The following is a 21,502-nucleotide window of genomic DNA, read 5'->3' as shown; positions in this document are numbered from 1 at the left end:
GAGCACGCCAGGCACTTCTGTCTTCCACTGCCTCCCGCAGTTTAGTCAAACTCATGCTGGTAGCCTCGAGAACACTATCCAACCATCTTGTCCTCTCTTGTCCCCTTCTCCTTGTGCCCTCCATCTTTCCCAAGATCAGGGTCTTATGCAGGGAGTCTTCTCTTCTCATGAGGTGGCCAAAGTATTGGAGCTCTCAGTGAGCACTCAGGGCTGATTTCCTTAAGAATGGACTCAAGAATACCACCATTTTATAGTTCAAATTGGGAAAAATAAATGCAGTAAATGGACAAAAGTACAAAAATTCACTAAATGTTTAGGGGAATCGCGTACCCCTGCGTCCCCCCCAGGAAAAAGTGCAGCTTGTAATTAAGATCTTGCATCTGAGTTTCTTTATTTCTTCCTCCCAGTCCTTTTTCCTTTTGTGTCATGCCCTTTTAGACTTTAAGCCTAAAAGCAGGCAATGTAATGTTTTGAAAGGAACTGTAAGCTGTTTTGACTGAAGAGCAGGAGATTAATAATTTCATTAAAGAAATAATGAATAATGCTGGGACAGTGCCCCCCTTTTCACCTTTCATTCTATAACCATGAGTAGCTCAACCACAAGAAACAGCAACATACAGGCTAGAAGGCTTCCTGTTCATTCCTGCCTTACCTGCATCAATTAAGTGCTTTGTTTTGTTTTTAAAAGCAGTAAAAATCGAAAGTTTCAGGATTCTAGCAGCAACTGGCACACTGAAAACTAAATTCTTGGGAATCAATGGTTTGTGTCCAGTTTGGGGCAGGCAAAAGAGGAAGGCAGAAATTGATTTCCTCTCCCAGTTCTCCCCACATCAACCCCCTAAGCATTGGGGGGCTCCTGAATAGGGTGGGCTGAGGGAGGAGGGGATTGCAAAAAATCACAGAGAGGCACCTTCTGTGAGCAAAAGCTCTCCTCACACAAGATGTCCCCACCTGATTTTCAGGAGTCCCTGCCCACCACCACCATGTCACAGCCCAAAGGGCCCAACCTGACCCTTTGAAATGGGTTTTGGGGAGGCTGCCAGAGAAGCAGGAAGTGGCTGGAAAAGTCACCTTCTACTGTCACTTATTCTCTGGATGTAATCTGATACGTTTCAAGTTCCTACCAAGCCTATTAACAGTCTTGGTATTCATGCTTAAGCTTCTGTGAGATAAGATCCACTGGTAACAATATTAACCCAAATGCTTCACGCAGGCTTACCACCTTAATTGTTGTTGGTTTTTTTAATAGTGGTGCATTTATTAAGTTAGGTTGCTTAAAACTGTTGGAAAGAGGAGAGGGTGATTGAGCAGGAAAGCACAGAGAATTATAGCACTTGGCCAATTAAGAACACGTGCAGAACTTTATCATAGTAGCATGTCACTGACAAGAATGTTTTTTCATTGAAAGGCAGGTTTGTTCATTGAGTTATGCAGCAGGCTTGATCAACATCCCAAGTGCATTCCCCACCCCTTGTAAAGTCAGTGTGAAGTTGAGCCTTTTGCACAGGTAAAGGTAAAAGGTAAAGGTACCCCTGCCCGTACGGGCCAGTCTTGACAGACTCTGGGGTTGTGTGCCCATCTCACTTAAGAGGCCAGGGGCTAGCGCTGTCCGGAGACACTTCCGGGTCACGTGGCCAGCGTGACATCGCTGCTCTGGCAAGCCAGAGCTGCACACGGAAACGCCGTTTACCTTCCCGCCAGTAAGTGATCCCTATTTATCTACTTGCACCTGGGGGTGCTTTCGAACTGCTAGGTTGGCAGGCGCTGGGACCGAGCAACGGGAGCTCACCCTGTCGCAGGGATTCAAACCACCGACCTTTCGATCGGCAAGCCCTAGGCGCTGAGGCTTTAACCCACAGCGCCACCCGCGTCCCTCCTTTTGCACAAGTGGGCTGCAAAGCTTTGCAGACTTTTCCTTTCCTATACGTTGCTGCCGTTAACTAAAAACACAACAATAACAGCTTGCTGCAAATCTGAAATGGTTTTTTTAAAAACAAAAAACAGCTTTCCAGAGAATGATGAATATATATATATTTTTGAATATTTTAATTTTTTTTTTTAAAAAAAAGATCAGCCTTAAATGCACATAGTTTAAAATACACCAACCAAGGTTGTTTCTCCTTCAAGGAGACTTTGCAAGCAGAAACAAAAATTCAGGCCGCCGTATAAGCATGCCTGCAAAAACAGCTAAGAATTTAGACATTTTAATTTAAGCACAGTTCTTTTTTTCTGCATTAGGGTATACTCCAGTTCAGTTTGTACTCACAGAGCTGGTGCTTACATAATGTGTCTCACAAAAGGAAGCACAAGTTTTCCCACAGCCAAAAATAATTCTTGATTCTCCCAAGTCTGGTGTGTTTCCCAGCTGCTCTTGCCTTTGTAGCCTGACCATATTCTGTGGTGAGGTGGATAAAAAGCAACATGGTTAAAGAATGGCGCTGTGTGCACATATAATACCAAGCCATAGTTAAAACCAATGTATTTTAGCAGTAAACAAATCATTGTTAAGCTGCTGGGCAGGGTTCACACAAAACGCAAAACCATGTTTTATTAAACTGTGGTTTATTACTCTGAGAACAACTGTTCTGAGTTGTTCCTTACCATAAAATAAAGCCTGTTCTTAATTGGTGTTTTGTAAGACAAGCTGTTTCTAAAAATGTGTATGAAATCCTAGGCCAAATCTAACAAAATATTAGTGATAGGATATTATTTCTGCAATAATATTTTATATTTGATTCATTTTACAATTGCCTTTTTGCGTTTTTTATATAATTTTTGGACCTGGGTGTCCTGAACATTGTGCTCTAATCATGTTGGTTTAGTAACAAACACAGTTTTGTTACCTTTGACTTGTTTGTGAAATGAAATATTGGTTTAGATTTGCCTTTGTCTAATTCACACACTTTTGATCAATTCCAACTCATGCCCAATTATATTACATTGCATTAACATAATTCAACAGATGTTGATATTTAAATGCTTTCTGGCATTCACATCTTGGACAGCTGTCTCAGAGCTTGGGGAAAAGGCAAACATTTAGAGTTAAATGCTGAACATATGCTTAAATTACTAATTAGAAGCAAGTAAAAACAATGCATTATCCTTTCTAAGGACAGTAAGACTCTAATACAGATATTTTAAAGTCTTTTTTGCTTGGCATAAAGTTCATGAGTCTCTGGAGGCGTGGTGGTGCAGAGCATTTAGAATAACAGTACAATTGGACTTTATTTCCTGCCAGGTTTTCTTTTAAAAATGCAACCTGCTTATTGCAGGTAAATCTATGACAGCCTCTGACTTTGAATAAGGTTTGGAACAGCTAGGAGGTGTTAGAGTACTGTGCATGGAGATGAGAATTTATTGGCAAGAGAATCCCCCCCCCCTCCACGTTTCATAGTCACATTATGTTACTATTCCATATAAAACAAATGTGTCACCATTAAAGCCCCAATCTCAGCATACTGGCATTGTATAAAAGGAGTTTGACAGAGCTGAATTGTTCCATCACATCTGTTTAACATTTAACCAAAAAAGAAAAAAGAAAGGAAAAAGGAATGGTCATAGCTCTTGTTGGTTAATACAATGGCATTCTTAGTAGTGTGAAAGCAGATGTTGCAATGGGTGTTGAGCTGGTGATGTCATTGTTATAGCTAAACCTAAGGAAAGGCTTCAGAGCGAGGCAAGCCAATAGCTGGATTCGGTGTGAAATTCCAATTACACCTGCCCAGTGCAAAATAAGACTCAACTGCATCAGTTTTAGAAACTGCGTTTAAAAGATTTTACACCGCCTGTCACCCAGCATAGGTTATTCTGCATGTTCCTGGTGAGAGCTGTAAGCGGGGGGAAGCAAGACTGAAAGCCTCTTTTTACATACAAACACAACTGAGAAATTGATCGGTGAGCCATTTATTGATAGAGTGTTTATATTTTTTAGCTCACAGTTCCACTTTGGAGCTCAGGGTAGCATTTTAATCTCTCAGCTGCCCAGTGGGGCAGGTTAGGCCTAGGGTGACCCAGTGAGCCTCATGGCAAGATGTGATTCCATTCTGGGTTGATCACTTATATACTATACAATACTTGCTCACTATATACTATACTGCGAACCAGTGTTTTTTTCTAGAAAAATAGGTGCTGGTACTCCCCGTGAAGTTGTTACAGTAAGTGCTACATTTAAAAAAACAAAAAACAAAAGAGATGCTGGTACTGCGTACCCTTGAGTAAAGGTAAAGCTACCCCTGACCGTTAGGTCCAGTCGTGGACAACTCTGGGGTTGCGCACTCATCTCACTCTATAGGCCAAGGGAGCCGGCGTTTGTCCGCAGACAGCTTCCGGGTCATGTGGCCAGCATGACTAAGCCGCTTCTGGCAAACCAGAGCAGCACACAGAAATGCTGCTTACCTTCCCGCCGGAGCGGTACCTATTTATCTACTTGCACTTGGTGTGCTTTCAAACTGCTAGGTGGACAGGAGTACCCTTGAGTACACCCTTTAAAAAAAACCCCACTGCAAATATTATTTTAAACACATTTAAAATGCTTTGCAAGTAGCCCAATTGAGGACTGTTGGCATTCCTTTGTAACTGCTGGAAGTTTTAATAACATACAAATTGCATTGAATTTCCAGGAGCTTGTGGAAGGAAATCTTTAGATTATATGAAATTTACTGTTTTGTATGTCTTGCGGGCATGTCTGAGAGGCAGTTACAGAATGCTCAGGCCACTAAAATCAATTGTCCTATTGTATCCATTATTCTAATAACTGATAACTGTAATGAGTGTATTTCAGCATTTCCACCCACATCCCCTTCAGAGGTTACTTGAAGTCTCTTGGTATCAGCCTTTGTTGCTTCTATAAAAGTGTGAATGTAAGGCAACTCGCCGCTGTCATTCCTTGCTAAGTAGGTTTGGATGTATTTTTTTGCAGGGCAAAGCATTTGCTCCTCGAATGCAGCCTGAATAAGGAATTTCATGCTCCCTCCATTTTCCAGCCCCCAAAGTAGAAAATTATGTACAGTTTGCCAAGATAGCAGCTGTCAGAATTACATCTGTAGACATTAGAAATGAAACTAGCATTCTGTGTTGCCACTGACTGCTCAAACCACTGCCAGACAACAATTCCCCAAAACTTTGCTATGAAAGATACATAGGTTTTCTGACATTCAGCTTTGCTGAACAGCCAAGCAAATAATAGATGAAATTTCAACATTGGAGACCCTTATATTTTCCGATCTTTGAAAAGCAGCAGACATGTTCCCTTAATTTTTCTAAAAGTATAAAAATATAAAGATTTTGAAAGAGAAAAGGAGCCCAAGACTGCTTTAAAATGCCTTGTATATTAGCCATCCTGAATATTGTTTCAGAGGAAAATTCTGCTGATAGCATAGCTGGTACAGTTGTGGGAATAAGCACAATTGGGAAAGGACCACACACGCAAGGAAAACCGTAGGCCACAGTATGAAGGAACACAGGAGTGTCTTGGCCAAGATAGGACAAGGTACCTTTCCTCTTCTTGCAATGAAAAATAGGTTTGGCGCGTGAAGCAGAGAGCAGTAAGCATGTCCTGGCAGCTCTCATTTTAGGAACAGTGTGTACTGCTTGGATCACTGCAGCCCAGTTGGTTTATATTGCTAGCAAGGAACTGATAAAGAACCAGTGTGGACCTCAGATCTGCACAGGGTTGGTTACAAGTTACCATTTTAAGTATTATGGTCCCCTAGCTAAAAGTTATCTGTCATTCCGAAAATGCTTCCCCTATTCCTAGTTTTGTAATATAGCACCTAACAAGGAATGCAGAAAGCTGTGGTCTAGTTAGATCCTTAGAATAAATTGTGTATTTTCTACCTTTCAATTGGAGCAGTTGTGGTGGCTGCCTCCGAGTTATTCTGTGAACAGAAATCCATTATGTGAATGGCAGTAGAAGGGCACAGTATATCATCCTATGGGCTGCACACATATAACATGTGGAAGACTGTCTATTTTTGCATCAGTAATTTTAGAATTATAGGATAATATAACTAGCCAATGCTGCATTTCAAGGAACTTGTTCTATATCAACCATCTCCAGTTTTAACCATTTTAATTTCCTTTCCATGTTTTTGCACCTGTGAATAACAAATCTTCACTGCTGTCATGGTTTTATACCTTCTTTCCTTGATTCCCCCCACCCCTTTTGTTTTGTGTTTTTCACATTATTCTTGATTCAGGTGACCTAAATAGGTGAAACTATAATGTGGCAGAAGGAAAAAGAGAAATACATATCTTGTGATCTATTACCACTCTTTCTTTTCAAGATAGTCGTCTGCTTTTAAATTGTGTGTTCAAACCTTCATAATGGGTTTTAAAACTCAATTTAAAAGTAGACTGCTATCTTGAAAAGAAAGAGTAATAGGTCACAAGATATGCATATATTTTATAGGATCTATATAAAATAGAGCAACGTGAAATTTCACGAAGAGGCTGTTTTTAACCATCAGTGAATGCTAAGACTTTTTTGAAGACCAAAGTTAAAGTTAGAAGTGTTTAGGTACCTAAGTATTGAGACTTCAGAAACATTATCCTGGGACAAGCTCGAGTAGTTATTTTTATATACATTTCTTCCAATTTTTTAAAATCAAAACATAGAAAAATACTCAGCCATACTTGAACCACTGCATTTTCTTTTTAAAAAATAGAAGTTGTGGAGGGAACTCCCACTTGGTCATAGGATCAACAGTCCTTTCCTGTCCCCTTTTCATTCTTCCACCATTTCCTAACAGGCAAAGCCATCTAGTGACTTCCTGAGAACAAATTCACTAATAAAACCTTAGTTCTGAGCGGAAAGCAAATTCTAAGAAGCATTGTATTATGCAAAAATGGAAACAATTTCATTGCCAACGAGCCAAAATCAAATTTCATATGGCACATATGTACCACACATACAGTGACATTTCAACCATGGTATCCTTCTGGGCTGCCTGCAAGGTTTGCAAAATGCTGTTCTACAATGGTTAGCCAGCCCCAGAAGACTGCTGGAAGATGGCTGTTCTGACCCCACCCCTCTGGGGCCTTTTGTCTGTAGGATGCCACAAGCTTCCCCTGTGTACATCATGTACATCAGGGATGGGGAACCTGTTTCCCTACAAGGTATTGTCAGTCTGCAGCTCCCATCAGCTGGGGCTCCCCCCCCCCCGATCTATATGAAAGATCTTCAAAAGGTTTTCCAGTGATTTAGGCTATGGTTATAGCTGCAGGCCCCATGCGCAGCTAACTTCTTTCCCCTCTTCTCCTTGTACACCCAGTAGGGAAGGGGGAACTCCTGAATAGTGGGGGCTGTGTTATATGAGGCTGTAATGGGAGAGGGAAATTGGTCTTAAAGAGCTTGCATCAGCAGGGGGAGGAAGGGGAGAGAGAGGTTGGTTGCATAAGCTAGCTTCCATTGGACACATCCCAATAAGCAGATGAAACACTTCTTGTGTCTGTTATCAAAACCCTGGAAGGCAATGGAAGTGATAGATCAGTGTCTTGTATCAGTTCAGCAGTGGATATAGGTGGGGGGGCTGGGAGTGCTCAGCAAAGTAAAACTTAACCTGTACCAGATTAAGTGCTGTTAGTTGGAAATTCTGGAGGTTTTGGAGACTAACTCGATACCTAACATGAATGGTATATGTAGCTTCAGGGTTCACCTGGATCTAATGCTGTCCCTGGATATCCAGATGATAGCAATTGCCAGGAGTGTCTTTTATCAACTATGACTGATTTCCTGGTTGCCTGAAGACTGATTTTCCGAAAGAAAGAAGAGCTAGCATCAGTTTACCCTGGTTTAGTTACTTCCAGATTGGTTTTGCAGGGCTCTCTGTGAGCACTCTTTCTGTGACGGCTGCCTGTTAAAAAAACCAAAACAGAAACCTCAGAAATTTCAAGTAGCACTGACCAGATAGGTACTTCGTCTGCTAATCTTGTTTCAGCTGCATTGGTTAGCCATTCATTTGCAGTATCTATTTAAAGTGCTGGTTTGGCCCTTTAAAGTACTCATTATCTCAGGGATTACCTGTTTCACATATCCTGTCCGAGGGTTACAATATATCAGAGGCACTGCTTGCTATGTTTTCATCTAGGGCTGTGATATAGATGAGAACAAGGGACAGAGCCTTCTCAGTGGTGGCACTGCAGGTGGAAATAGCTGGTTCCCTCATCTTTTAGACAAAATGAAAAGGCTTTTTTGCTTCAGCAGGCTTTCAGTGTTCAGTTCTGCTGCTGTTTTCAAATGGATTATATATTGGTTGCCGTGTTAGATTGTGGTTTGTTTGTTTTTTAATCTGTTGCTGTGTGCATGAAGTATAAATTGTCCCTGAATTTCCCCGGGTCATGGAAAGTTTCTCCCATAGCACTGAAGAGCAGTTGGAAGGGATCACAAGTTGGAAGGGACCACGAGGATCATCTAGTCCAACCCTCTGCAATGCAGGAAACTTTCACGCAACAAGAGACTTGAAACCATGACCGTGAGATGAAGAGTCTTCTGCTCTACTGACTGAGCTATCCCTCTTTTTCAAGAACATTTTTAAAAAGAAGATGAAACTTAGATTTTCTGAGGGCTTTCAGAATCTATCTCATTTCATACCAGTAGCTACTGTCCAACCACAGATCCACATCACCCATGCTGATAGCAGCAACAGCAGCAGTTTTCACGAACATAAGGCCTGTGTCAACTCCTGAGACCTTAATTCCTTCATTTTGGTTCCTCGACAAAGCTAATGTTTTGTATTGAGGCCTTAGAATCAAGACATGATGGTCCCTGACCTTTCTTGTTCCCTAATTTACAGAGATGCTTTAGAAGATGCATTGACGATAACACTAGAGGCTGCTGCTGAGCTGTGTGAACCATAGCCTTGAATGCTGGCAGAACAACAGCCATCAAGCTCAAACTAGAGCAGAGCCTGCTTGCACCACATTCAGACATGGCTGCTGATGAAATGTACAGCAGGGACTCCCAAACACTTACCCATCTTGGCTTCCTGGAGAACCCTCATTTAATAAAGGAGAGAGTCCTTTATTAATGGACTGTGGAGGAGGCGGAATTTCCACAGGTGCAGCACCTCAAAATCTTCACTTGCCAAAATTCCTAGAATTGCTTGTTGTTCACAAGCTATTTACCATAATAAGCAATATTACCACTATATTAACAGATCCTCGGAGCATGTGAGAGGAGATGACTCTCATCTTAATCTTCTGCTTGTGCATTTCCAGAGGTTTTCTGGTTGGTCGTTTAAAAACAGAAGGGTGAGCTAGGTTTATCTCCCTTCGCACGACTTAAGAAAGCACAAGTTGCTACACCTTCCTAATTTTACAGAGTGTCTTTTGTGAAAGTGCTAAAGGGGTAGCAATATAAGCACGATCTAAACACAGGGAAACAGTGGAGGTGTAGGGAAGAGAATGGAGAGCAAGGCAAGAATACACTCCACTGCTTAACCTGCCTTTGTTTCTGTTAAGATTTAATGGCTTGGAATTAATGAAAATGAAACAGCATCTTTAGTAATGCAAACTGCTACTAAGATGTATTATACCGTTAGCAAGAGTTTCGCTTCCATTGTAAGGTACTTTGTATTGAATGCTATTATTTGAGTTTCATAATGTAGACATAATTATGTAATACCAAGGGCCTATTAACACATTTGTCAAATCCCCGCCCCCCCCCCAAAAAAAACAAGTACAGTAGGCATGGAATTATGTGCCCCTCCCATGCTCAGTTATTATCAGTGGTGAATGTGGGTGCAAATTGTTATCCCCCATAAAGTTAGTATTAAATAGTGAGCATACATACTGATTTACCGTATTTTTCGCTCTATAGGACGCACTTTTTCCCCTTCAAAAATGAAGGGGAAATGTGTGTGTGTCCTATGGAGCGAAGACACCATAGCCCCGCGGCCCTCTCCCGGCTGGAGAGGTAACGTGCGGCTATGGCAGGAGCCTCTATAGCCGCACATCACCTCTCCAGCCGGGAGAGCGTGCGCGGAGCTAAAGCAGCCCCCCACGACCCTCTCCCGGCTGGAGAGGTGACGCGCGGCTATGGCAGGAGCCTCACCGCTGCGCCTTTCCGCTGCTTTGGGGCTGGTGGTGGGCTTCCCCCCGCCAGCCCCAAAGAGCAGGTCGAAAGGAACCTGAAGCCTGGAGAGTGAGAGGGGTCGGTGCGCACTGACCCCTCTAGCTCTCCAGGCTTCCAAGGTAGCTGCCTGAACGCACCTTAAACGTCACCTTGTTTTAGAGCGGGAAAACAAGAGGGGGGAAATTCTCCCACTCTCTGCGCAGCGCTTCCTGCCGCTTCGCTGAAGGGGCACTGGGCAGAGAGCGGAATAATTTTTTTTCCTTGTTCTCCCTCCTCTAAAACAAGGTGCATCCTATGGTGCGAAAAATACGGTATGTAAGACATCTATACACCATGTATAAATTCTCCCATGGCAACTTTACAAAATTAGACACACCATCAGTCTGTGATTCCAAATGCAATTCTACATATTTTATGCCCCTTGCAGGGATTCAGGGAGGCTGCACATTTAGTATACTTGCAGTGCAGTCCTAGACTTGCCTGTGCTGAAGTTCCCTCCAGTTCAACGTAATTCCCCTTCATAAATGTTGCAAGTTGTGGCCATCCTTTAAAATGCCGAAAGGGATTTTTGTGCTCTGAATTAGTAGCATTATAGCACCTTATAAAATGAAATAAATCCCTCACTTACCAAAATGCTCTTCTGTCATTCTTAAGATGAAAAGAACTTAACTCTAGCCACTTTACATTATCCTTCTGAGACCACCTCAGACTCGCTCTTTTCCAAGCCTATGTATGACCTAACGACATCCAAAAGGCATAAACCAAAGGGTTCTACAGCCATCTGCAGGAGCTCACTGATACTGTGCCAGTATTCTGTGACTGTTTCTACAGAATTTCATGATTTTAATTGGGTTAAAGGCTTGTTAACAGCAGCCTAAAACTGAAGTACAGAATGAAATCAGCTCACGGCTTGAAAGAATGAAATAAAAGAGAGTGTTTAAACAGGTTTAGAAAGATGCAATGCAGTGAAAGCTTTCTGAATCAGTGGCACATGTATTCTTTTTCCACAGATGAGCTAACCATTGTTCCATTCAGAAATAGTTCCTTTTGAAATTCAGGTTATGTTAGGAAGTCTATATGCTGGAGGAAAAAGGCTTCTGAGGCTTTGAGTTCCAAACCAGGGCAGCGCTCTGCAGGTGTGGTTTTTCCCTATGATGAAAGAAGCTGCACCTGTGGAACTTCAATGAGGTCATAAAGGGAACTAATCTTCCATTTGCCGTTTTTAATAAGCATATTCTACCTAGGTGAAGTGTAAAAGGAATAAACAACCTTAGGTATAAATTGTTCGAAAAGATGCTGTCTTTCTCAATGGATTTAAAAGAAACCTTGCATTGGCTTCAACTTGAAGTATTTAGTTACTAGAGAACATATAAATAGGGAAGTGGTTTTGTGCACTAAAGCTATCCAGCATTAAGATTTAATTCTTTTTCCACTGGTAGCTGCATGTCTAGTGATAGTGTATCACTGGAAATCCCAAGTGGAGCTACCCCTTGAGACATGGTTCAATAATATTTCGGATATCTAGTTCAGAACAACTAACTGGGTTTAGAAGAGTTGCAAATGCGGTTGTAAAGGAAAATACCATTGATGAAATCTGCTCTCCTTTTTTCATACGTAAGGGGGAAAGAAAGTAAAGCAGAGAAGCTAGTAAAATATGGGCTGGACAAAGTTACTGTTAGGTGGATTTCTAACTGGTTGACTGACTGAACCCAAAGAGTGCTCACTAATAGTTCCTCGTCATCCTGGAAAAAAGTGACAAGTGGGGTGCCACAAGGTTCTGTCCTGTGCCTGTTGTTGTTCACCGTCTTTATAAACAACTTGGATGCAGGAATTGAGGGGATGCTCATCAAATTTAAAGATGACACCAAGCTGGGAGGGCAGCTAATGCCACAAGGGACAGAATTCAGTATGACCTTAACAGATTGGAGAACAGGGCCAAATGTAAGGTTCTGCACTTAGGCAGGAAGAACCAGCTGCACAAATATAAGAGGAGGGACACCTGGCCTGACAGTAGCTTATGTGAAGAGGATCGCGGGGTCTTCGTAGACTATAAGCTTAACATGGGTACACAGTGTGATTCATCAGCTAAAAAGTTAATGCTGTTAGTCTGCATCAACAGAAGTCTAGTGTCCAGATCAAGGGAAGTAATAGAACCACTCTGTTCTGCCTTGGTCAGACCACACCTGGTATACTGTGTCCAGTTCTGGGCTCCACAATTTAAGGTGAACATTGACAAGCTGCAATGTGTGCAGAGGAGGGCGACCAACCCAAACCAATGGATTCAAGTTACAAGAAAGGGGTTTGCGACTAAACACCACGAAGAACTTTCTGATGATAAGAGGTTTTTGACAGTGGAGCAGACTCTCATGAGATGGTTGACTCTCCTTCCTTGGAGGTTTTTACACAGAGGTTGGGTGGCCATCTGCCATGGATATTTAGGTTGAGATTGTTTCATTGCAGGGGGTTGGACTGGATATTCCTCAGGGTCCCTTCCAACTCTACAGTTCTATAATTTTTTGACCCTGAAAAGGACAGCAGTACCCTTATGCTGTCTTTCACTTAACAGAGTATTTTCTTAATCTTTTAGGGCACAATGATGGCAACAGTTGTATGGTTAAGTTACAGGAAATATTAATTTGCCATGCAACATAATAAGGTGTGAAATTGAATTGTAAGGGACGGAGAACTTCAACAGAGGGAAGAAAGCAAGGGAAATTTTGCCATCAAATAGCAGCTGCTGTATATTGGTAAATCTGCTTTAAAAATTGCCTGATGACATGGTAATAGCTGTTAATGGCAATAATACATTTCCATTTATATCATCATCAAATTCTTTCCTGCAGCCCCCCGCTGCCACTGCCGCCTTCCCAGTGTCTCAAAATAGACTCTCTTATTCCTCCAGTTCTTGTAATTACTTGCATCAAGAAAAGACATGCTTAAATATTGTATACAAAAGAGAGAGAAAATTAAGAATTGGCCACAGTTTCCCCCGTCTTCTGTTGTTTGTTCATTTAATGTCAGAAGGCATGACAATAACAAATATATATTTGGCCTACTAGAGTAAGTTCACACTAGTCTGGCTTTTCCAGCCCTTTTATTTCCTTCTGCCACAACTTTGCCGCTGCCGTGACACTTGCAGGCCCGCTCCATTGTTGTGCAGCTGATGCCCTGTCCAGGCTTATATCTTTCTTTGTGACAGTGAGTGTTCTTGCCAAATGCCAGGGACCATAGTCACATCTGTTTGTCTCCCGAGCTCGTCTGAGGCTGCTCGGGAACACTTTTTATCCAGGGGGCAGCTTTAACTAGGCCTAATACTCTGGAAAGCCCTGTTTGTAAATGCATACAATGAGGCGACAAGTTTCTGTTGTCTTTCCTTTAAAATTATTCCCTTTGACACGGCTTGCTCGAGTCCCTGTCACCAGCACGTCAGCAGCCAAGTTTTCAGGCAAGGTGGTCTTAACAATTCCTATCGCCCCTGCCATAGAGCATGCCTAGCTTCCTGCCAAAACGCTATTTATAAATGATAGCTCGCAGCAAGCTATGGATAAGTGGAGAAGAATCAGGGGAATTAGCTATTTGCAATCTTCCAAGTCTTCAGCTAAGGAACGTCCAAGGCAGGGCAGCTCAGTCTCTTCCGATTTGCCTTGTTCTTCTGCTTGGAAATTGAAACAGTTATTAAATAAATCAAGAGAAACAGAAATACTTAATTTTGCTTAGCTTCTTTCCCAATATTTAAGTATTTTAAGCATTTACCTTGCTTTTCCACCAATAAGGGTCCCATAGCAGCTTTCATGAGGACATCAGCATATCATTTAACTGGTAACAAATAAGTTTTTTTAAAGAGGCAGCAGTGATGGCCGCGTAGGAAGCAGCCTTATGCTTCATAGTCAGGCTATAGGCCTGTCTAGCCCAGTATTGTTGAAACTGACTGGCGGCAGATCTCCAGGGTTTCAGGCAGGGACAGATGTAAAGTTCTACACTTAGGAATAATTAGATGCACAAATATAAGACATGTGGCTTGAGAGCTGTACATGTAAAAAGGCTCTAGGTGTTTTTAGTAGACCACATGCTTAACACAAGGTATAGCTCAGTTGGTAGAGCATGAGACTTTTCATCTCAGGGGTTTGAGCCCCATGTTAGGTGAAAGATTTCTGCATGGCAGGGGGTTGGACTTAGAAGTCGATCCCCGTGGTCCCTTCCAACTCTACAATTCCGTGATTCTATGAGTCAACAGTGTGATGCAGCAGCAAAAAGGTGAATGCATTTCCAGGCCGCATCAACAGACGTATAGTGTCCAGATCTATGCTGCCTTGGTCAGACCACACCAGGAGTACTGGGTGGGAATCACAGTTTGTGGGCACCAGGATATTGACAAGCCAAAACGTGTGCAGAGGGAGGTGACCAAGGTGATATAGGGTCTGGAAACCAAGTCTTAAGAGGAACTGTTGAGGGAGTTGAGTATGTTTAGCATGGAGAAGGGAAAACTTAGAGGTGATACAATAGCCATCTTCAGATATTTGAAGGGTTGTCACATGGATGATGGAGCAAGCTTGTTTTCTTTTGCTCCGGAGGATAGGACCCAAACCAGTGGATGCAAATTACAGGATTTTGACTAAATATTAGGAATAATTTGAGATGGTACAGGCTGTTTGACAGTAGAACAGACTGCCTTGGGGAGGGGTGCTCTCCACCATTGGAGGTTTTTTAACAGATTGCATCGCCATGTATCAGGGGTTCCTGAGAGTTGTGATTCCTGAATTGCAGGGGGTTGTATTAGATTTCCCTTGGAGGTCTCTTCCAGCTCTACAGTTCTATGCTTCCATCATAATTTTAATGTTTTGATTTTATAGTTTTGTAGACTGCTTAGAGGCTTTTTACAATCAAGTGGTATTCAAATTTTGTTAAATAAATAAAATAATGCTGCTTGAAAATGAAGCAGTCTGCCTCGTAGAATTAATTCGACTCTGATCAACTGGATATGTGAATGAGCTCACCCTTCTGCTTTCCACCTCATGTTGGAATTCTCAAATCCCAACTTTGAGATCTTCCGATTCGGAGGCACTGCCTCACAGTGTGCATAACAAGTTCGTTTTTCCCACCATTTTCTGCAATGCATGAAAAGTAGAACTGCTAATCTTTTTATTCATCCACTTTTCAAGATGTGTTAAATGCAGCTACAGTTAAATGCTAAAACTCTGAACTTGACCAGATCTGATTATCTTGAGAGCATAAGGGTTATATATATTTTTATAATAGTGATTGCTTTCTAATTCTTTATAATAATGCTTGTTTTCAGAATGTTGAGAGCATATGGGTTATATATTTTTTATAATAGTGATTGCTTTCTGATTCTTTATAATAATGCTTGTTTTCAGAATGTTGATAAAACTTAAGTTTTTCCCCTCAGAATAGTAGCAAACAAACAAACAAACAAACAAACCTCTCACCTTGGCTAGTGATCAAATTGTTAAGCTTTGCAAAGACAAATGATTCATTTATGCTGAAGAAACACAGCTGCCTTTCAGACATTCATTGATTTTAAATTAAAAAGTAACTGCTATGTTCTACACAAAGGGTGACAACAATAACAAAGTAGTCCTTACTTAGTGTTATTTGTTGCAACTCCATTGCATGTGCCACAGGAGAAGCGGGGGTGGGGGGGATCCAAGTTCCATAATCTAACTGATCAATAATCTAGATATCTCAATGCAGTGTAACAGATAATCAATGTGAGCAGAATTACTCAAGCACAGCTAGCTGTTATTCCTGGAGCTAGGGTCTCCAGGTTCAATTGGCTGACTTTATTAATTTTTATCTTTCATCCTGCTTGAATTCTTGTTTCCCTCCTTTCCATTGCTTCTCAGCCTCCCTTCATTATAACAGCCCTGACAAACACTGCAATCTATTATAGAACGAGCTGTGCCCCAAAGTCCCTTGCTGTCAGTGACCCTGCAATAATATTATGAACAGAGGAGAGGGAGGCTTAATGTTTTTTTGTGTAAGTTATATTAGATTTCATATATTCTTCATCTACTGGTCTGCAGTCACTTTTGGACCAACTTGAGACATCTACAAGGTCCAATTTTTAAAGCTTGGCCTAATTTATATTTCAGTTTAGACATCTTCAGACCGTGACTTGTGATAGAAGACAGCTGGCTTGTTATTAAGGAAACACTGTGGTCCCCAGTCCAAACAGTTGTATGGTGACTCTATGAGCAGACAGATACCCGACTCTCTTGTTCAGGAAACAGACGCAAACACACAGTGGCCCCTCCCTTCTTGTTCATGTAGAGGAGAGGAAGAATCTTTCCACTGCCTTCACCTTCACGTGTACTGTCCTGTGTCTCCCTCCCTATTCAGCCTGTTTAATGACAAATTAGCAAATTCATACCCCCGCCCTGCACAAACCCAGTTCATAACAAGTTGCAAGCATCATGAATTAGAGCAAGGCATGCATGCCTTTTACACATGTGTACACTTCAGGTACCTTTTTGTGTTTGCTAAATTTGAGAGGGGCATTTCAGATGTTAGGCATTTCCACAGACCTCAGGTTTCCTCCAGGTTTGCTGATACCTTTCTCTTGTACTAGGCTTCATAAAGCAAACACACACAAACTATAGGTTGAATATAGAAGGCATGATACAACCAAAGTCATTGTAATTATCTTCAGCTTGGAGTTAGCAAAAGCTGCATTCCTGCACTTCCAAACTTCTGCCAAAGATTCAGAGAGGATGTAAGAAACAAACATCAGAAACTTCTCCTCCTTCTTGCTATCTGTTAATGAAGCCAGGTGTAAACTTCCTACCTAATGTTTGCTAGGGAAAGTGTTAATTTGGGGGGGGGGGTATTTTGCTTTTGAGTCCTTTGGCTGCAACTTTTTTGTTTTTTGTCTCTGAAAAAAAGAAATAAAGAAATGAATCTCTTGGTTAAGTTCTGAACTGCGGTGATTCTCATAGCCTTGTCTTACCTGAAGTTAATGTCTTTGTCCTTTCAGCCAAATGACTGAGTACTATAACCCTAGGAGTCCGAAATAGAAGTGTACACTGTATCCCAGATAGATCTCTGAATTGGAGCATAGTTGTTTAGTTTCCTTATCACCCAATAATCCAGTACGTGGCAGGACTACCTTGTTGTACTTTGTGATAGGGGAGGATTTAGTCCCACTGGTAAAGCTGGAGTAATTAGACCCCCCTCTAATCAAGGTTTATCCATGATCTCTGGGGTGCCAAGGTAAGAAGAGGAGTTCAAAACCTCTCAGAATGATGTCAGTCAGAAGAGGTTTATAAAGTTATGAACAATGTGGAAACCGGATTATGAAAAAATTCCCCCTCTCTTCTTCAGTTCCAGAACTCTGGATCATTCAATGAAATGGAAGTATTTTCAGGGCAGGCAAATAAAAGGGCTCCACATAATGCATGATTAACATGGATTTTTTAATTAGAAGATGTGATAAGTTGTGATCAACAATTGTGTTTCTCATTTTAAATTAAAAAAGACATTAAAGAGAAGATTTTGCAATGTATATATGTTACACATTACAGGTTTTGTTCAATTTGATCAATGCCATTTTATTATAAAGCCAACAGAATGTTCTATTTAAAAATAATGTTTTGTTTCCCACTTGTTTATCACCTGTGAAAAGATGCTTGTTAACTGATTTTTTAAATATATATATATGTTATTCTGACGGCAGATATTAGTAGACAACTGATAGTCAATAATATTGTGATCATTTAAGTATGTTTATCTATTGCTTTGTCAGTAGCATCAGTAGTCATTTTATGTTGACTCAGAAAAATTGTCAGTTTTGAAAACCTGAAAGTATTTCTTTTAGAATTTATTTATTCCAGTGGTGATTTAGATTGTTTCTAAATACTGACTGCTTGTCAATAAATATAATTCATTTTCAGGATGTGGAACCTGCAACAAAATATTGCAGTGTGGAGTATTTCTGATCTGAACTCTAGACATAAAATTCCTTTCTCTATCCCAACCAGTGTTTAAATTTATTTTTATTTTTTTGCCCAGTAGTATTCTGTGCCAAGTGAGCATGCTCAGTCCTCACTCTTAGATTCCCCCTCCCCCCCCCAAATGTTTTGTATTACTGCAAACTTTGGGCTTTCACCAAGTCTTTTTGATGCCTCCCTCTTGTGTATGGCCAATGCCCTTTTGGCTACATAAGTAACATCACTCTAAGCACTAGAATTACAAATAGTATCTGAAAGATTGCAGCGTGTAGCTCTATATTTATTTAAACTATTTTGACTAGGATGCAGATTCTGTGATACACATTCTTCTGTAGAGTTGTTATTTTTCCTACCAGTTATTAATACATCTCTCTGGTAATTGCTTACAGACAGACAAGTGTGCATTTGGGATCCTTATGTATGGGTGATATCAAACGAAGGAGAAAAGCCGCACCATTGCCAGGACCCACCGGTAAGCAGATTCACCATGATGACACATCCAGATGTCTTAAGTCTGCAAAACAGCATGGAGGGCGGGAGAGAACCCAGAACCTGGTTGGGGCTTACCTGCACAAAACTGGGCTTGGGGTGGTTTGACAAAGGAGCATTTTCAGGCAGCAATCCTAAACCCACTTACTAGGGAGTAAGTGCCACTGGCTTCAGTTGATTTGCATCTGATTGCATGGGATTACAGCCCAAGAGCATTTGTAGAAAAGAGCTGTTGCAACTTGACACTTAAAAGAGCAAAGGGCTGGTGCAGCTCATCCCTTTCCTCTCATTGATTGGCCCTGATCTGTTTGTCACTGCCTGGTTTATTCATATGGGAAAAGACAACCTTACTGAGGTGTCCCTTACAGAAGTGTCCCTCCCATTGCAAACAGCAAGCATGGGATGGCCCAGTTCAGAGAAGAACCACAGTCAAGGCAGCCCAATCAGAACCTAGCCTCGCATTTACTGCAGTACCCATCACTCTTCAGCAGTATATTGTCCGGATTAATTTAGATGACCAGTTTTTCTCCGACTACATGTATTGCCTTTTTCATTTACTATGTTGTTAGTGGAACTTGTTTGTTTAAATAAGTTCAGTGGAGAACAGACTCCACAGCTAATGCATGGAGTGGTTTTCACAGAGCACTAACTGACCTCCTTTGTGCACTGAACCTTCTCTTTATCCCATTCCCTCTTGACAAACTAGTCTTGCACAATTACCAAAACAGCACATGGTGACTGGAAAAATCAGCACGTGTTGTGGAAAAGGTATCTAAATCCATCTTCTGTGTCGCTGAGATCGTAAGCCTTCTGTCGGAGCCCATGCCAAGTAGGAGTTCTGTATTCTGCTTTGTATTGTTTGCTAAGTGTTTAATATCAGTACTGAGCACACTATTTAAAATCCGCATGTTGCATACAAAAGAGGCTACATTTTCCTAAAACAATTATGAGAATATTTCAGAAGGCACCCTGTATCTACAGTGTACATGAGAAGTGATAAAATCAACTTGTGTTAATTGTCTTTTTCTGTATATGCTTGAATGTCACCGTACTGCACACTTGTCAGCGAGGAAATATAATTTATGGGTTGCCTCCTGCTAATGGAAGCACCCTTTGAGCATGGATCCACTCAGGTGATGCGCCCAGTAGCAGGAGGAAGCAATTCTTGCCAGTTACCCTCTACCTCTGCAGCCCCAGTGCCACTTCCCACATTATTTGGGCGGGTTGTAGGACCCCCTGAAACAATGTGGGAGATGGCTCTGGGATTGCATGGGGATCAAGGAATTGCCCAAATGCCTTTCATGGTCAGAAGAAGTCTTATGTTCCTAGAAGGTAAAGCCTGCTCCAATCCATTTTGCTGGCATATATAAAGTGCGCACACACAAACGTAGTTCTTGCATTCTGAACTGGCCTGTGGAGCTCTTCCGTAAAGTTATCTAACTTTGGCATTTCAATGGAATGGCTTTTGATTTTCATGGTCTTTCAGATATCAGTGACAGACCAAGAGAACTGTCTGAAAAATATTGCTAAAGCACCTTAGTGGCAGTAATATGGAAAAAGAGTGTGTCTAGGTCAAGTCCTAAGACTCTGAACATATGTGTAGTGAGTAGGAACATGCTTAATGGCTGAGGAGAGGATAATATAATTATTTCTACAAGGTGATTTTAGCTTCACAACTTGCAAGTGACAGAAGGAAGTCATTTTGTAAAGTATATGTACGTATAAAGCATCATAAAATTAACTTTAGTGTACCTTTTCGTCCCAGGCTTCCAACCTATTCAGTATTTTATTCTGTTTCTGAAATCTGGCACACTTGTTTAACTTTCTGGTGGTGGCAGTAGTGTAAAAAGCCCTCTGTTTTCTACAAAAGCAATTTGATCCTCACCCCACCCCGCAAGCCATAATTCTACAATGTTTAAGTGACTGGATGTGGTTTTATTAGAAAGAAAAGAAAAGAAAAGAAAAGAAAGAGGCTGAGAAGGGATTTTGAGATTCTTACAGCGCTACTGCTCTATAAGGGCCAACTTATGGAATAAAAACAGAGAAAAGTGCCTCTCAATAACTACAGCGGAGGCTCCACACATTAGGGATTAGCAAAGCAGTTAAGAGGATAAACGGTGAGCCCTGGATGCCCCCCATTCAAATCTCAGCTCAGCCATGAACTCCAGCAAGCCTTGCCTCTCACCACCCCCCCCCCATTTCCCTGTAATATGGAGGCAGAACAAGTGGGCTAGCACTACTGCAGCTACCTCAGCATACTCTCCTTGCGGCGCACACGAAAGCCATCCGGCTTTGCCTCCTGCCAAAGAAATCCATCCTGTGAAAGGGGGCAGAAGTAGGAGATGCTTGTACCAAACTCTGTGGCCTGGGTGGGCCTAAAGGCCTGCAAATGGCCACATCCAGGGTGGGGTAAAGTCAAGGGCCCTGCTGTCCTGAGGGTCACAGTACAGGTGCTTTTATATGTTGCTTTTGTGCTGGTAGAAGGCAACTGCTAAAGCAACTACACTAGGGAACCATTCTTGAAGCGACAAGGCTGTAAAAAGTGCCAGGATCTATGGGCCTGATTTTGTTAAGTGCTCCAGTTTCTAGAAAATGAGGTGTTGTGGCTCAGGTCAGCCTGGAAACAATCGCCCCTCTATGTGGAATTCCCTCCCAACAGCAGTGTATCTGGTACCTTGTGTAGCTTTTGTCATACACCGAAGACACACTTCTTTGACACCTAAGATACAGAGTTTAGGACCCACCCAATTCACTTAACTGTAATTTAACTTTTTAATATTGTATTTTTAAATGGCCATAACTCTCCTTTTCACCCTCATGGTGAAGGGCAGGTAAAAAATATAATTGATGTTTATGATAATGGAGGACTGAATTGATAAGGGGGGGGGACACACTCTTCATCTGCTTAGGGAAACTTCCCTCTACGTTTGCTTTGAGGATCTTTGAGGACTGAGAGCTGGTACAGTCTTTGGGG

At 41.6% G+C, this 21,502-nt stretch overlaps 1 protein-coding gene and 1 long non-coding RNA gene across 5 annotated transcripts in view; one reads left to right on the top strand and one right to left on the bottom strand.

Moving 5' to 3' along the window:
* Nucleotides 1-21,502, top strand: part of GPATCH2 (G-patch domain containing 2) — a 103,824-nt gene that overhangs the window by 69,600 nt on the left and 12,722 nt on the right. For all 4 annotated transcript variants that reach the window (XM_081904168.1, XM_081904166.1, XM_081904165.1 and 1 more), the window contains one exon: nt 18,429-18,511. In XM_081904168.1, coding sequence (XP_081760294.1) covers nt 18,429-18,511 — 83 coding nt within the window. The remainder of the gene's footprint in view (nt 1-18,428; nt 18,512-21,502) is intronic.
* Nucleotides 2,085-21,502, bottom strand: part of LOC309366005 — a 71,093-nt gene continuing 51,675 nt past the window's right edge. The window contains exon 3 of the long non-coding RNA XR_014166386.1: nt 2,085-2,395. This is a non-coding gene — a long non-coding RNA (uncharacterized lncRNA). The remainder of the gene's footprint in view (nt 2,396-21,502) is intronic.

This window comes from Podarcis melisellensis (assembly GCF_964234715.1).
Source record: "Podarcis melisellensis genome assembly, chromosome: 3".
Taxonomy (NCBI): Eukaryota; Metazoa; Chordata; class Lepidosauria; order Squamata; family Lacertidae; genus Podarcis; species Podarcis melisellensis.
This window is presented reverse-complemented; position numbering and strand designations above follow the sequence as displayed.